Source organism: Beta vulgaris, chromosome 5, assembly GCF_026745355.1.
Source record: "Beta vulgaris subsp. vulgaris cultivar EL10 chromosome 5, EL10.2, whole genome shotgun sequence".
In the NCBI taxonomy this organism is placed as follows: domain Eukaryota; kingdom Viridiplantae; phylum Streptophyta; class Magnoliopsida; order Caryophyllales; family Amaranthaceae; genus Beta; species Beta vulgaris.
This window is the reverse complement of record NC_079206.1, coordinates 58,315,710-58,333,506: the sequence shown is the minus strand read 5'-3', so window position 1 is coordinate 58,333,506 and position 17,797 is coordinate 58,315,710. Positions and strand designations below refer to the sequence as shown.

The following is a 17,797-nucleotide window of genomic DNA, read 5'->3' as shown; positions in this document are numbered from 1 at the left end:
AGAGAACAGGCCCTAGTGTATACCATGTCCACAGGAGACTAAATCTTTGTTTAGTGGGTCCATCTAATTGTCAATTACTTCACAATAAATAAGTAGTTAAAAGAGTTTGAAAACATATCTTGACTTGTAATTTATTAGTAGTAAAAAAAAATTCAAAGAAATACAGTATGTTATTGATTCCTTTGGAAATAGACAAATAAAATCTAAAAGACTAATATTTATATAATAATAATTATAAGGAAAATAAGAAAAAGAAAAGTAAATAAAAGGGAAGTGGGAGGGTAGTGTTGACATGTAAGATGTTAGTTAATAAGATGGGGAGTTTTTTAAGGCCATAAAGCTTATTTTATATACTTAGTCGATAATGTTATATATTAGTAAAAATCTAGTTGCAATTATAATAATTTTAAGTCAAACAGTTGAGGCTTCCTTGCTTTGCTTGCCTCTATTTTAAAAGGAGCAACTGGTACAAGCACAGAATTTACAGTTTGAACAAGACAAATTAAGAAGAGACAGAGAGAGAAAAGAAAAGAGAAGCTAGCTAATTAATTAAGTGCATAACGATTATGGAGGAGCAAGGAAGAGCCTCAACCAACTCTTCTCATGAAGAAAATAACAAGAAAGAGAAGGATCATAATCATCATCGTAAAATGGTGGAATCATCTCCTAGTACTAATAGTTTCAATGATGAAGCACAAAAGGTATACATATATATATATGTACATTTATTTCTATGTAATTCTCTATAGTTTTCTATATATGTATAAGAAAATACATGAACCCACCTTATGAGTAAATAACCTAGCTAATCAATATGTAATATTGTAAAAATTGTGACTGTTGTTATGATTTGTTAAGTGTATAATATATGGTTTCTTTTTATGATCACAGAGTGGAGGTGAGAATGGAAAAGATGATGGAAATGATAATTTGACACCATCTGCTTCTGAGAATGATAATAATAATAAGGTTTCAAATGGTTTGAAACAGGTAAGTCCTATTGATTTATATTATCACATTCGTAATACATATCTGTGAATTACTCCTGTAGTAGTATATATATATGTACTGTACGTTGGTGTTTTTTTGCAATCATCTTTCTTTTATGCAAATAATATGTTGGTCTAGTAGTTTGGTTTGTATCTCACAATCTCAAGATTGTGGGATTAAAATTCATTAGAGGCACTTTAGGAGTGGGAATTTCCTCTTACTGTTCCCTTTATTTCCAAGAGGCTTTGCCTGCAAATCCGGACCGAGTTGACCTATGAGAGATTCCGGTCGAGGCGCCTTCTTCTACCTTCAAAAAAAATAAAAATAATATGTTTTAATTTTTTTTCTTTATTATGTATTGCTATTTTTATCCATAATCTTACTTTAATTTCTTCCCTATATTTAATATTTCTAGCGCAGTATCGATCCTACCTCGTTCTCCAACTTACCAAGTACATTCATGCCTCGATTGCCACTATTTTTTTTGAAGTAATTATAATTATCTTTTAAAAGATAATCTACTTTTTCGTGAGGGAGGTGTTACATCTTCGGAGGACCACATGATACAAAGAAAGTGGGACTTAGAAATTGGTTATAGAAAAAAAAAAGAGACGTCTTTCAAGAGAAATCTTGCCTAAGACTACTCGTACAATAAGATATATGGATGCCTTATGTTAATAGACTTTACTGAAAGGGCAAAAATATTGAGGATTTTGTCCCAAATTTGATGTGAAATAGGAGTAATAGAGTTACTTTTGCTTGGAATTTTATTTAGAAGACGAGATTTGAGACCATATATCACATGATAGAAAAAGCAAAGTGATAAAGAATAGGGTCCTTAAAAGTTTTGCTTCTTAAAGGAAATAGAAAAGTCTTGTGTACGATCAATTTACTCTTACCTCATAATATCTTTTTCCCAAGTGTATCTTATATTAATCATCAATATCTCAAACTTAATTAAATCTAATTGTTAGTTTCCAATTAAGAGAAGTAACTTTTATTATATAACCATCTATTTTGTATAGCAACATGTGAATTTAGACACTACTATTCACACACTACCATTTCACCATCAATTGTGATTTTTATATATGGAAAAATTAAATAAAGTCATGTGGGGTCTTATAAAATTCATCTTAATATATATATCTAATATATTAATATTTTATATTTTTACTAAAAGATAATTAAAGATATTAGTAGTTAAAGTTGTGCATTGTCAAGCGCAAATACTCATATATTATAACAAAAATAGAATGGAGAAAATTTTATTTTAACTAGCTCATTGAAGGAAAATTAAGATGACGATAATATAATTTATGGGTCTTGTTTTACTGCTTTATGTTCCTTATTGACGTTCTCAGTTTGGCTTGCACATTTGTCAATGCAAATTTTCGACTCTAAATATATGTAATTACGTATTAGTAATATATTATAAAATTCAATTTGATATTATTAAAGTACTCATTGAGACGAATTAATAAAATCCCACATGACTATGTTTTTTTTTCTTAAATATTAAAAAATGCCAAGATTCCAAGTAGAAAAGTTAATAAGGAACGGAGAGAGTATATAATAAGATTTTGATGGCATAAATATTATAATTGTAAGGAGAGGAGGGAATTATTAGCAAAAGATGAGTTTTTATTTGGCTTTTGGTAGAAAAGAGTTTGTTGATTGGAAACATAACTTTAATTTGTAAAAGTAAGTATATATATAGGATCACGTGAAAACCCTTGCTTATGTTGAAAACTACAACATAAAATGAGCAAAAGTTTCTTAAAATGAGCGAAAATCTGCAAAATGAGCAAAAAAGTCGTTTCCAGTGGATCCTATATATATATATATATATATATATATATATATATATATATATATATAATGGTCGGGATCCGGTGAGAATAAGTCCCTATGTGAGAATGAATCTCATCCGTAGGTTTAGGCTTAATCAAGTGGCTCACGATTTTTCAAACAATATAAACTAATCTCATTTTCTCTCTCCTCCAAAATAGTCGGCTCAAGCAACTTTTTTTCTTTCTCTCACATGTTCATTTCTCTCTCTCTCTCTCTCACTCACGTTCATCTCTCTCTCTCTCTCTCTCACTCACGTTCATCTCTCTCCTCCTAGAAACCTGATTCAAGAACTAACAAAGAAGATCCAACTTCCATATCTGAAAGAAAACAAAATACTAATTAACCTAAAATTGAAGAAGATTACTAAGAGGAAAACGACATTGAGCAACTAAGCCTGCAAAACTATGAAAAAATATCATAGTGACCATGTGTTACATCATAATAACCCATCTACTATTTCCATATCATGGTGACCCCCTGCTATATCATAGTGACCCTATGCTGTATCATAGTAACCAACACAACCCTCTGCTATATATCATATATAGTGACCCTATGCTGTATCATAGTAACCACCACAACCCTCTGCTATATATCATAGTGACCCTCGCTCTGTTGTATCATAGTAACCAACACAATTTCTGGAAAAAATAGTGTGGAATCCGCAAATAATCGAACTAAAACTTTGAAGAACTAAAACTCCATGAACGACGATACAGAGGAGAGAGAAAGAGAAGATAGAGAGAGAAAAAAGTAGCGTGAAAGGGGTGGAGAAGAAGGGGGGTAAGGGTTAAACTAAATTACGAAAATGGCATTACTCATAAGTGTATTTAGGATGGTTAGATTAGATTAGATTAGATCCAAAGGTCCATATTTGTTCTCACACAAAAAAGTGTTCTCACATAGAGGAGGTGTTCTCACAAGAGCCCTCCTCTATATATATATATATATATATATATATATATATATATATATATATATATATATATATATATATATATATATATATAATATATATATATATATATATATATATATATATATATATATATATATATATATATATCAGCGTACTATTATTGATTTCGAATAAACTACCAAAACCTAATTTTGAATACCTCGTCGTTACACTTGGATATATAAGAATTTAAGCTTTTCATGATATAAATCACAAGTTAGAGTTCATTCATTATATACATAGGTGTATCATGTGTATTGTACACTCAAGACTAATTTTTGCTCATTTATAACTCTTCTTTTTTAGTATATTTGCTCATTTTTGGATGATTCCAAATGAACAATGAGTAAAAAGATAGCCTTAGGTGTATCATGATCATGGTACTCCCGAGTGTATGATAAATTTTCTGCTCAAGTCTAGTCCTTTATTACAACCATAAAAAGTGATTTTAATAAAAAGATATATTGATTAATAATAAGCTGCTGTATATTGTGAAGGTACCAATTATCACTACGGAAGAGAGAATCCAAGTGAAGCACAATTCACCAGAAAAGAGAGAGGAACTTGAATCAACAAAAGCTGAAATAGGTGAAGTTATGGAAGAAAATCAAAGACTTAAGCAATACCTAAATCAAATCACGAAGGATTATCAATTATTACAAAAGAAACTCCATGATATATCCGAACAAGACTCCAAACAAATTAAAAATGTCGAAACAACAATTCCACCTCTTCAAGTACTCTCAAGGTATGATGAGGATGATGAAGAAGCAGATCTTGTTTCCCTCAGTTTAGGAAGATCATCGAGTCTCGATTCGAAGAAGAGCAATATTAAGCCAAGTATTGATACAACAACTAGTTCACCTAATAATAAGCGTAAAAATGTTGATGAAGAAGCCAAGGAAAGAAGCTTGGATCTTGGATTAGAGTGTAATAAATTCAAAGCATCAAGTATGGTTGATCATCCACAAACCCTAATTCCAAGTTCAAGTACTCCAGATAATAGTTTTGATGAGATAAAAGATGGTGGAGAGGAAACTTGGAGCCCAAGTAATAAAGTTCTTAATAAGAGTAGTACTAGTGGAGATGATGAAGTGGTACAACAACCCCCTATGAAGAAAGCTAGGGTTTCTGTAAGAGTTAGATGTGACACCCCTACTGTAAGTAAAATACCGTATGCTATAACATTATTATATATACTTCTTCAGTAACAGAAAGAATGCAACAATTGGGTATTATTTGTGAGGTATAAAATATTCTATTGTTGCATTCTTTCTGTTACAAGAAAGTACCTAAGTTTTATGTTAGTTTTACACTTTTACTACATCATCTCAATAAAGTAGATATATTATGTTGAATAATCTGATCAATTGTATTTGTTTAATTATGTAGATGAATGATGGGTGCCAATGGAGGAAGTATGGGCAGAAAATTTCAAAGGGGAACCCATGCCCTAGGGCATACTATCGTTGCACTGTTGCACCATCTTGTCCAGTAAGAAAACAGGTACTGCCATTGTTGCAATATTTACCTTAAAATCGGAACATATATATATGAAAATCTAAATTATATTAAAAGAGCTAGTTTTTTTTTTTTGTCTATATTATTTTTCAAAATAAACAAACATGATTTGTATGAGCATGACTAGTGTAAAGTTCATAGGCAATATTTATCTCATGATAACTTAAAATCTTAAAAACAAAAATTGAAATGTAGCAGTTTCGATAAGGTCCTAAAATAACGAGTTTTAGTTAACTGTATACATGTATGAATTGAAAGTTTCCAATAAAGTTTATGATTATTAATAGTTTTTGAACCAACTTATTAATGATGTAGCTAGTATAATCTTCATTTTTTCTACCTTTACTACTCGATAGATAATATTAACCATGCAAGTTGATAACAAAATATAGGTGCAAAGATGCGCTGAGGACATGTCCATCTTGATCACCACATATGAAGGTACACACAACCATCCACTCCCCGTCTCAGCATCCGCCATGGCTTCCACCACCTCCGCCGCGGCCTACATGTTATTGTCTAAATCATCAACATCTTCAAATCCAGGATCACATCCTTCTACAACAACAATGACAACACCCATTGAAACTAATGGCCTTAACTTCAACATCCTTGAAAATAATTCCAACCCAAAACCATTTTATAATTTCCCTAACCCTTCTTCATATTCCACTACCCCTACACACCCAACAATAACCCTAGACCTTACTACCACTAACTTACCTTCCACAAACCAATTTAATAGGGTATCTTCAAATTTAACTCCAAGAAACCTCACTTTTAATTTTTCAGATAATAATTCTAATAATAATAGTAATTCCCCTTTACTCAATTGGTCAAATGGGCTGATGTCTAGCTATGGCACTCAATCCTACATGAACAAAACCCAAAATAGTTCACTAAACATAGGTTCATCATCAAGACCACCAACTTCTTATCCAACTAATCATAATTACTCTTCTAATCATGACTTACCCGACACAATTGCTCATGCAGCCAAAGTTCTTACTTCAGACCCAAGTTTCCAATCCATTCTAACTGCTACATTGACATCCTTCATTAGTGGCAATAATGGCAATGTTAATAGTGGAAATGTTGGAAGTAACACCAATAATCCTTATGAAGGAGAAGGTAATGTCAACAGTAGAAGATTTATGGAAAATATTAAATGGGGTGGCCTTAATACATCTTCTTCTGCAAATTCATCATTCCAATCTTCAAGCAAGGAGACACATTGATGATCTAGCTAGCTAGCTACTTCTAACTTGTTGAGCAATGTTTCTTCGGTGTCGAATTCGAAACCAGCAGGAAGCCTATTAATGTTTCTTTCTCTTCCATTGGTTTCTTCTACTTGGTGATCAATATTAATAGTAATTCTCTTGATAATCAACTTGATCATTTTAAAAAAATATCATAACATATTTGTAGTCGTGTAGATAAATAAAAAGCAAAAGATGGTTTGGTAGATTATGATTTTTGTGGCTAGTAAATAATTCTAGGGTTTCTTGTTTTCTCTTTTATCTTATGTATCTATCATATATACTTTCCTTAATTGATATCTCTTTTAAGATTTAAGTGATACTACTACATTCTTTATCCATCTTTTTAATTTTTCTGTAACTGAATGTAGTGCTATTTGTAAAGTTAATTGCAAACAGATTAATGCATAACAATTTGTTTTTTTTTTATCCATATGAGCCACGAAAGCAGTTAAAGTACAAATAAGGGGAGGGGGGATTCGAACCTGTGACCTACCATTCACAGCACCTCAATCTTAAACACTAGGCTAAGACATCCTTGGTAATGCATAACAAATTGTTGATAGAAAATAAGATTTATTATCTATCAAAAGGTTCCTAAATACAAATGCGTCAGTATTCTTTTTTTTTTTTTATGGAAATTAATTGACAGATATAGGGTAGTTGGAGATGAAAATTAACATACAAGTATCGTATGTAGTAAACATGATCCTAGGATTCCGCGGTGTTGTGGGCCTGTGGCCTGATCTTTCCAGTTTTGATTTTAGGCCACATTAGTTATGGCCCAAGGCCCCATATCGAGATCACCAAGATATTGGGCTTGGCCAACTATTCGCCAAGTTTTTGTTGGCACTGTTTGTTGATAAGAAATGAATCATTGTTGATAATTGAATCCAAATGCCAAGATATTTAAATGGATCCTCATGCAAGTGAATTTTGCATTATTTCTTAAGTTTATTTTTTGAAATTCCAAACAATTTTCCAAATTAGTTGAGCTTCAAATAGAGCTCCAACGAGTTTGGCACAAGTTTTAAAGTTCAAGCTTTTACATAGTGATGATGGCAAAGACATGACATGAACAGACACGAGATCTCAGAGTTAATGCTTTTTGACTTATTTATCTAAGGCTATGTTCAATTAGGATTTTTAATTTTGTAGTAAAGTCTCTCTCTAAGGTTCTCTAGGGTTTGAGTGGCAAGTTTTGGTTTTCCATCAGGATTTCTCGATTGTTCGGGTGGTGAATCCCTCTTTGGGGATTATTGTCAGCTCTAATGACTGATGATATAGCATCTAGGGTATTGAGTTTGCAAATTATCGAAGAAAAAGATGCGATCGTTAACTTAATTAGCCTTGAAACCTCAGATAATAATCTCAATCTTGAACTGGCGCTTGTAGGCAAGGTGATAACAATCCGAAACTTCAATTTTGAGGCTTTAATGAGGACATTAAACCAAATTCGGGAGATCTCCTCTGCTGCGTTGTTTCGTCCTATAGAAAATGGATTGTTCGCAATTCAGTTTACGTGCGGTCGTGATAAAGAAAAGGTTATGCATGGTCGTACATGGACGTTCGATAAAAACCTTGTTATGCTACAAGAAATCAATGATTCCACGCAACCTTCGAATATCCAACTTAATCGCTGCCCTTTCTGGGCCCGATTATACAACTTACCGATGGGGTGTCGAACAGAGGGTCATATTCGAAGGGTGGGAGGATGCTTGTGGGCGATGTTATGGAGGTGAATTCTGATGGCGTGCAGTGAGATACGTCGGCCCGAGTTCGAATTCTTATGGGTGTCAAGAAACCCTTGAGAAGAGTGCAGCGAGTATCGGTGAAGAAAGGGGTTTCGGTCCTCATCGAATTTAAATATGAAAGATAGCCCACCTACTATTATGGGTGTGGTTTGATCGGTCATATCAAACGCGATTGTCAGGTGAATCAAGAAGAGGATAGTAGGGAGGAGAAACAGTGGGGGGCTTGGCTTATGGCTTCACCAAGAAAACGGAGGCTGAGGTTAATGGAGGAGACACGATAATTTTTGAAACATGCTCGTCACCCGAGCTTTGACGAACCCTTAGCAACGGGGAAGGAGGTTCCCGATAACTCGCTGATACGGGCCGAGACTGAGATGCCTTCATCAAATGATATGGTGCAGCAGTAAGTAGTGATGGCAGATTCCGAATCGAGCATGGAGGAGGTTCACGAGAAGAGTGCTTCCATAACAGTTCCTCAGGAGCCAGGACCAAACCATTTTACATGTGATTAGTCTCTTTCTAATTTTTCCTTCACTGCATCTAAGGATAAGGGGGTTGGTAAATGCAAATAAATGAAAGTGAAAATTCATAAAACAAAGATGGCCCATGTTGATAAGCCACCTGGATTTAGTAAACCGGTGCATGGGGGGAACGGTGGAGAGAAAAGGAAGTGGCCTGACCCAATGATTGTAAATGAGGGCATTTGTGATGATGTGGAAAAATAACGTTTTAAAGGTGCAGGTGATGTTGATGTTGACAGTGTTTCTCAAACTGTTAAGGTGGTGGTTGGTAGTGACCAACCCGACTGGCGTTATGAACATTTTATGTTGGAACTATCGGGGAATGGGTAACCCCTAGACAGTTCGTCAACTCAGAATATGGAATTCTTCTGCTACCCCGACATATTGTTTATGATAAAAAAAGAGATTGCAGAACAAGTGAAGGATTGCATTGACTTTTCAAATGCTTTTGGTGTGTCGAGTGTGGGACGATCTGGAGGGTTGTGTATTTACTGGAAAAATGATATTATAGAATTCTCGTTGGTGTCATTTTCCCAGCATCATATTTGTGGAGATGTGGTTAGTAGAGGCAGTGTTAGGTGGCGGATTTGTGGAATTTAGGTCGGATGAGTCGAATAAGCACCTGACATAGGAGCTTATACGGCGTTTATGTCTGAATTCGATGGTCCAATAGTTTTTAGAGGGGATTTCATGAGATTTTGGCGTACAGGGAGAAAGAAGGTGGTGCAGAGAGAGGAAGAAGGGCAATGAGGGGTTTTCGAGAGGTTATAGATGACTGTGATTTGCATGATTTACACTTTGTTGGTCAATGGTATGCATGGGAGAGAGGTGATAGCCCAAAAACAAAGATTAGAGGGAGACTGGATCATTTTTTGGTATCTCAAACATGGGTGCAGTTATTCCCGGAGGCTTATATCGAGCATCTTGAAAGATATAGATCAGATCATGCTGCAATTATGCTTAAAAGTGTGGTGCCTGGTCCTCCTAAGCATCGAGAGAGATGTTTTAAATCTAAGATAAGATGGCTTCTTGAGGAGGGTTGTGAAGATATTGTTCAAGAGGCTTGGGGGGGGGGGGGGGGTTCAATTGGTGAGACAATTCAGGGATGGTTGGTGGTTGTTGCTCGCGGGTTAGTAGGCTGGAACAAGGAAGGGGCTCGTAGTCTGGCAAAAAGAGTCGATAAAGTCGAGGAAGAGCTTCATAATGCTCAAAAGGAGGGGATTTCAGAGAGGAACTGCAAGAAATATGGTCAGCTTGAAGGAGAGCTTGAAAGTTTAAATGCGAAATTAGAAGCACATTTAATTGATACATGAGATTGAGGGTGGTTGAAATAAAAGATGGGGACCGCAACACAACATATTTCCATCATAAAGCATCGCAGAGGAAGAAACAAAATAAAATTCATGGCCTTTATGATCCCCATGGCACATGGCGAATTGAAGAGGGGGAAATTGAGACGGAGATTGAAAATTATTTTCGAAACATTTTCTCGTCGACTGAGCCTTAATATGCATGAAGTGTTACAACATGTTAAAAGTTCACGAGATTCATTGGGCGAGGTTCTTTTTGTGGGTGTTCGAAGGCAGTGGGCTTGGTGGCCCCCAGATGTTGCTGAATGTAAGGTTATCTTGTTCGCAACTCGTCTTGCTAGATCTCATGGTCTATCTGATGTTATAGTTGAGTCAGATGCTCTCGTAGTTATTTCCAGACTGTCTCTATGTTTTTCAGATTTAGATTCTATTCTAGGGGATGTCATTTTTTTGAGTAAGAACTTTAAGTCCATTAGTTTAGTCATGTCAAGAGAGATGGGAATGTTGTTGCCTATAATCTTGCTAGAGTTGTGTCATTTGGTGTGGAGCAGTATTTGGAGAACCATTGCCTAAGGGAAGTTGCACCTTATTTGATGGACGTTTTGTCCCTTGATTAATGCATATCTCTTTTTCCCTCAAAAAAAAAAAAATTATAAGGCTATGATCAGTTCACCTTATTTTTAATTATTTCAAATTAGATCATATTAAAAAAATAAGTTCAGATCAAATCAGGTAAGTTCAGATCAAATCAAATCAGATAAGTTCAGATCATCAGATCAAATCAGATAAGTTCAGATCAGATCAGATAAGTTCAGATTATGTTTATATTTAAAAATTTACTATTATTGTTATTATTATCATGATTATTATGATTATTAGTATTACTAATGTTATCATTGTTGTTGTAATTATAATAATAATAATAATTATTATTATTATTATTATTATTATTATTATTACTATTATTAATATTAAGTTATATGATTATATTACTATCTACTAGTATATTTGTTCAAAAGGATTATTATTGTATTTTTTGTATTTATTTATTATTAATGTCATTGCTATTATTATAAAAGACATTGATATCACTATTTGAAACTCTTTGTGTTCAAGAACAATAATGTGTTTTTTGACATTTGTACGTGTTCTTTTTTATATTTGTTCTAATTAATAATTTTGATATGTGATATTCTTTTAGATGTCGTATATGTAACAAACATGACAATAGTATATGATGTTTATTTTTAAAACAATTTTGGCAGAAAAATATAAATTATGTGTTACTAGTTTATATAAAACATGAGCAGCATGGGATAACCTAATGGCGTTGGCATCACATTCAAAAAAATTCCTCAAAAGATTTCAACTTATATTTAAAAATAAAGTTTATATATAAAATAAGACAATAATATAAGAAGAATAGTTAACTATTTTGTTCAAGATCATATGATTATATATTTTTATAGGTTTATTTATATAAAAAAAAATAACAATTTATTGATATAACAAAGAACATGTTGTTAGTTAAATCTAAACATATCATCAATATAAAAAGTATATGCTCTTTTTTTTAATATCATTATATGGTGTTTTCATTACTACCTAAATTCTTATTATAAACGTACCTTGAACATGAACAATATGTTCTCTTTACCATGAACAATATATTTTTTTTCACCTAAAATAGGTGTTCTTTAATTTTTAATTGTATGTTCATAACTAATGTGTTGTTTTTCAAAAAAAAAAAAACTAATTATGCTATTATAAATTATTATATTATCTACATTATTATTATTATTTAATTGTTATTATAATATTATTTATATTATTATTATATATTATTATTATATATTATTATTATCATTATTATTATTATCATTATTAAAATTTGTGCATAGTAATAAAACGATAGTAATAGTAATACTAGTAATCAAATACAAACTAATAATAATATTAGTAATAATATTTTTTATAAAAGGTAAGTTTAGACCAGTTCAGATCAGATAAAAAAAAAAGGTTAAGATCAGATCAAATCAAATATATTTAGATCAATAAATTTAAGTTGAACTAAACATAGCCTAAGTATATGAATTTAGTTATGAAAATATGGGTGGTCTTAGTATTGGGAAGTTCAACTAAAACTTGCACTTTTTTACCTCCTAAAGTGAAACATTTACTAAAATTTAAATTTTTGCACAATGAGAAGGTTAGAATAATACAATTAATTATTTGAGATTTTAGTGTAGACTAGAGTTATGAATTTTTTCCTTGAATAATGCAAAAGTGGGTTTTAATTCCCAAAATATGCCCAAAAAAATTAAAATTCCCTACGTACCGTCCACGTAGGACGGCACGCGAGAATTTTTTTTTTTTGTTTTAACCCACGGAAACCGCTACTCAAAGTAGCGGTTTAATTTTAAAATAAACCGCTACTCTGAATAGCGGTTTATAAATATAAACCGCTACTCTGAGTAGCGGTGTATAAATATAAACCGCTACTCTGAGTAATGGTTTACCTGCGCAAAATATGGTAAGCAGATATCAGTTTTCATAATAAACCGCTACTCGGATTAGCAGTTTACAAAAAAAAAAAAAAAAAAAAATTTTTTTTTTTTTTGTAAACCGCTACTCCGAGTAGAAGTTTTACCTAAGTTGAAAAAAAAAAAATTCTCGGCACTTGTAAACCGCTACTGCAAGTAGCGGTTTTACTAAAAAAAAAATTTCTCGCGTGCCGTCCTACGTGGACGGTACGCAGGGAATTTTAATTTTTTTGGGCATATTTTGGGAATTAAAACCCACTTTTGCATTATCCAAGGAAAAAATTCCTAGAGTTACGCCTCCCCAATTTAAAATTTACACCCTCTGTTTTTTTTTTTTTTTTATCTTTCTTACTTTTATGTGCATATCTCCCAATGCACATCTTTGAACTTAAATATCTTTCATTATATAATAGTAAAAATTATGATGATTGAAAATTAATAATGTACTAATTAAGACGAATCAAACAAGACCCCACATGACTATATTTTTCCTTATAAAGTGAAAAAATTTAAGAAGATTCTATCTAAGTATGAATAGTGACAAGATTCTAATTAGTAACAACGATAAAAAAAAAACAGAGGGAGTATATCCTAAAGTAATACATGTCCACCTTAAGCGACCTCTTAAATAATCATATACTAGCCTTTTGTGCACGCGATGCGTGCAATGATATTTTTAAACCTAACTAAGTAGTAAACAAACCGAAAATGCAAGTTAGTATTTAAGTTCACCTTCATTTTTGTGAATAAGATTCTTTCATGTTCTTTTTATGTTGTTATTCATTTTTGTGATTTTGAATAGTTTTTTGTTTCTCAAGTCTTATATGCACATGTTCTTTTATAATTAGTATGATGTCCTTTACTAAATATCGTCATGTTCTTTAATTTTTTTTTTGATTTTATTCATTTTTGTAATTTATAATAGTTTTTGATATGGATTTCAGTAATTTCTCTATGATCCTAAAATTGTAACCGCAAAGTATAATACAATTTCATTTTTTTTTCCTTGTTTAACTTCTAAATTCTGATTTCACAAATTGATATTTAAGAATTTTCATCATTTTAATTTTTCTCCTTTTCTAAATGTTCACACTTTGAGTTTCAATTATATTTGAAAGGAATTTTAAGTTTTTCATACACAATCTAATTTCCAATGAAATTGTCATTTTTAATTTTTCTCCTTTTCTAAATTTGAACACTTTGAGTTTCAATTATAGGTGAAATGAAATTTCAAATTTTTCATACACAATCTGATATCGTATGAAATGGTTTTCGCAAATCAATGTAAAATTTTTTTTCTGAAAATGGATTTTTGCAAAAGTTGTTCGCAAAAAGGTTTGATATTGTTTTGTTTTTCAAATTTTATTTCTGAACATGGATATTCTGCAAAAATTTTGGGCAAAAATTTTATGTTGGAATTTTAAAAAAAGAACTAAATTTGTAACTTTTTCATCAGTGTCATAAATGAATCAAATTTCAGACACAACTTATTTTCTGACTTTATATGAAAAAGAATCAAATTTAAGTCTAATTATATAAAAACCCTTTTCAACTAATTGCTATTATCTCCATTTTTTCAACTACATAACAGTCGGCTAATGTGAAATAACTTTGAAGATTAGAAGAAATGTACCTATTTGAAAGTTCGCAAATTGCCGATGGACGAATGCGTGATATCACTGTCAAAATCTTATGTTTTTCTTAAATTTGTGTTTATAGGTAATTTTTGTGAGTACGTAATTGTGAATGGTTATTAAAAACAATGATTTGTAAGTGAATTTTGTGCATGTTTTTGTATGTATTGACGTCCTATAGTATATTAGTTTTAGTTTTTTTTTTTTTGATAATAAAGGTTGCTTGTATTTATTTAAACCAAAGAAGGTACACTACAAGTTTCCCACTGGAGGCAGTGGGTATTACATGATATCACCAATACAAGAAACTTATTACTTGCGTGCTTATTGAAATACAAGCTACTGCCACTATTATAGCCAGGCTAGAAATTCATTCTCCCTCTTGAGTCCTTGTTTTGCGAGTGCATCCTCGACCATGTTAGATTCCCTTCCCTTGTGTATTATCCGGAAGTTCAGATGAGATGATCTAGCTGTCCTTATGAAATTTAACATAAAGTTTAGTTGCCAGGGGCCTCCATTTGATGCATTACACCATTTCACGGCATTTGATGAGTCGGATTCAATGACGAAATGATTGTTGCTGTTATTCTCCCATTATAAGGAGATCTTTATTGCTCTGAAAATGGCAAAAACTTCTGCAGAGTTTATTTCCATTGGTGGTATGGGAGATGAGAATACGCATCTAAAAAAGCCGAATTCATTTCTCATAACTCCACCTACTGCACTTTTATTGCGAAGAGGGTCCACGCTTGCATCAACGTTCCATTTCATACATGAGGTAGGGGGTGGACTCCAAAAACTTGGTGTTCTGTTCACCTAACGGGGGCCAGGCAGAGTTTGTTTTGAGTTCCATCTCAAGCATGGAGGATATCGAAGGATTTGCTCAGGTGTGTATGGGAATTTATCTCCCTACCCCTTTATCCACCAACCTAGTCTCAATAAAATCAAATCATGAATCTGGGATGGAGTACTAGTATTGCCACTGAAAATTCGAGCATTCCGCTCCTTCCATATAGTCCACAAGATGATGAAAAAAGATGCCAGCCACACCTTTTTGAAAAAGGGATCAGCTTCACGAAAATCCCATTGGAAGAAGATGTCGCGCAGAGAGTGTGGCAAACACCATGAAAGTTCCCATATAGCCAACCACCAAGTCCATATTTCCCATGCAAAGCTACAGTGAAGAAACAAGTGATCTTCAGTTTCTATGTGTAAATTGCAAAATATACACGTTGCTTCATCGGGAGAGATGATCCCAATTCTCGCGAGCTTAGCGCGGGAGTTAAGTTTGCCCATGATCGCGAACCAAACAAAGAGCTCTATCCGGTGGGGTACTAGGTTTTGCCAAACCTTTTTCAAGTTATATGCAGGAATATATGCAGAGCTTTTATCAAGCTCTAAGGATAATGACTTCACGGAGAAGGTTCCCTTCTTGCAAGGTGTCCACACGAAATTATCTTGACAACTACTATCCAGCGATACCTGATTGAGAATGTCCATGAGATGATTTAAATCTTCAATATCTCTGGTGCGCAAATCTCTCTTCCAAGCCAAGGTCCATGCCCATGAAAGATCCATTCCGGAAGCCCATTGAGGAGATAGTGGCATTTGGATATCTTGATATTAAGAAGAGCCGTGGGTATATTGATTTGAGTGGAGAGTCACCTACCCATACTTCGTGCCAAAAAAAGGTGGTGGTACCATCACCCAACCACTTCCGTACACATTTTGAAGCAAGGGATTTTGCCCCATTATTTTGTAGAATAGCAGAGCAGATACTTCTCCAAGGTCCCCCTTTTTGTGGGATTACAATGTCGCTCAAAGAGAAAGGAGGAGAATATCCATATTTGTCTTGAATGATTTTCCGCCATAACGCATTTGGTTCCACCAAAAAACGCCACCACCACTTGAAAAGCAATGCAATGTTTCGGTTATAAAGATTACCAACACCCATCCCCCCGTATTGCTTCGAGAGCTCGATTAAATTCCACGAAACAAGCGGGAAATATACTTCCTGGTCAAACAAAGCTCAATTAGTTTTTGTAAAGTTTCCTGATCATTTGAGTGGTTTGCGTAATTTTTACAACGTGATTTTCTCAATTCTATGAGTGATTTGTAAAGCTTCCTCATATAAGTGATTTTTGAGTGATTGTTAAAAATTAATTTTCGTTGGCTTTGTTTGACCCCCATTTTGATATTCAAATTCCTTTTGTAATTTAGAAAGGGAAGGGGAGCAAAATAGTCAGTTCAAAAGATGACACCGTTGCTCCCCTTCCCTTATGTAATAGAGATTATCCACTATATCATGTAAAGAAGAATTACATAATCACCACAAATGACCTTCTTATTCCTGAATCGTCCTTAACTTCTCCGTATTCTCATGATACTGAGACTCTAACATCTTTGACTTTGACTCGAATTCACCATTATCCTCTATATCTATTGTGATTTTATTTTTATTTATGGCATAATTATGTTTCAAACCCAAACAATTAATGTATAGGCTTAATTATTAAGAAATAACTAATATACTTCCTCCATTTTAATTTATTTTAACTTTTGCAACGTACATGTAATTTGTTGATACATATTTAAAAGGCTATGTGAAGATGAAAAACAAAAAAGAGAAACCTATACTATATATATAATGGAAGAGATAGGGACGATGACTCATTAACCAAATCTTGTAACATTGTGATTGATATAATCCTTCATAATTAGTAAGAAAAATTACAATAGAAAAAAGGAAGTAATATATTCTATGTAATTGTTGTTATAGTACTACACTCTTTTTCTTTCCTATAGGGGAAATATCGTTGCATAAAAAAAAAGGGAAATACTACACTTGAATCCTATCTGTAGAGGTGTTCAACGGGTCGGGGGGAATTTTTAGCCTTCACCCGACCCATTTGTAGGAGGCTTTGGAGGGTCGGGCTAAAAAAGGATAATGCTGAAAATGGATTGTGTAGGAAATAAATGGGGTGAGCCGAAAATGAGGTTAAAGACGGTTGAAAATGTGTGATTTCTTTTAACCTCATACAATTCTTATACATATAAATTCATGGACAAAATCCTCCACCCTCACTTTCTCTCTCTCCCCTCCCCAAATTTGTTCAACTCAAAATTTCTATAGCAGTAGCAACGGGAAGGAAATTAAAGACGAAGAAAAATTTCCATTTCGTTCTCACTTTCTACAAGCACTCCCCCATTCCTACACCTTATCCATACGTTTAAAGACGAAGATCATGAAAGCATCAACAATGGCATAAAAAAATGTGAAGAAGATTTGATTTATATAATTACTGAACACAACCTAGGAAATCATGGAGTGATCTTCAAATCCAAAATAATCATGGTGAAACACATGTTGTATTCACTGATCTTCAAATCCAAAATATAATATGTGAAAGAGAAAGCGATGAAATGGAAAAAAATAGAGGATGGGGGAAGAGT

General features: G+C 33.1%; 1 protein-coding gene across 1 annotated transcript; it reads left to right on the top strand.

Annotated features, from left to right (window-relative positions):
• The first annotated feature begins 352 nt into the window (after positions 1-352).
• LOC104894101 (WRKY transcription factor 72B) lies at positions 353-6,912 on the top strand. The gene is made up of 5 exons (XM_010680272.4): positions 353-701; positions 892-990; positions 4,300-4,962; positions 5,195-5,308; positions 5,716-6,912. Exons 1-5 carry the CDS (start codon positions 567-569, stop codon positions 6,559-6,561), a joined length of 1,857 nt encoding a protein of 618 aa, XP_010678574.1. The 5' UTR covers positions 353-566; the 3' UTR covers positions 6,562-6,912.
• The last annotated feature ends 10,885 nt before the right edge of the window (positions 6,913-17,797 follow it).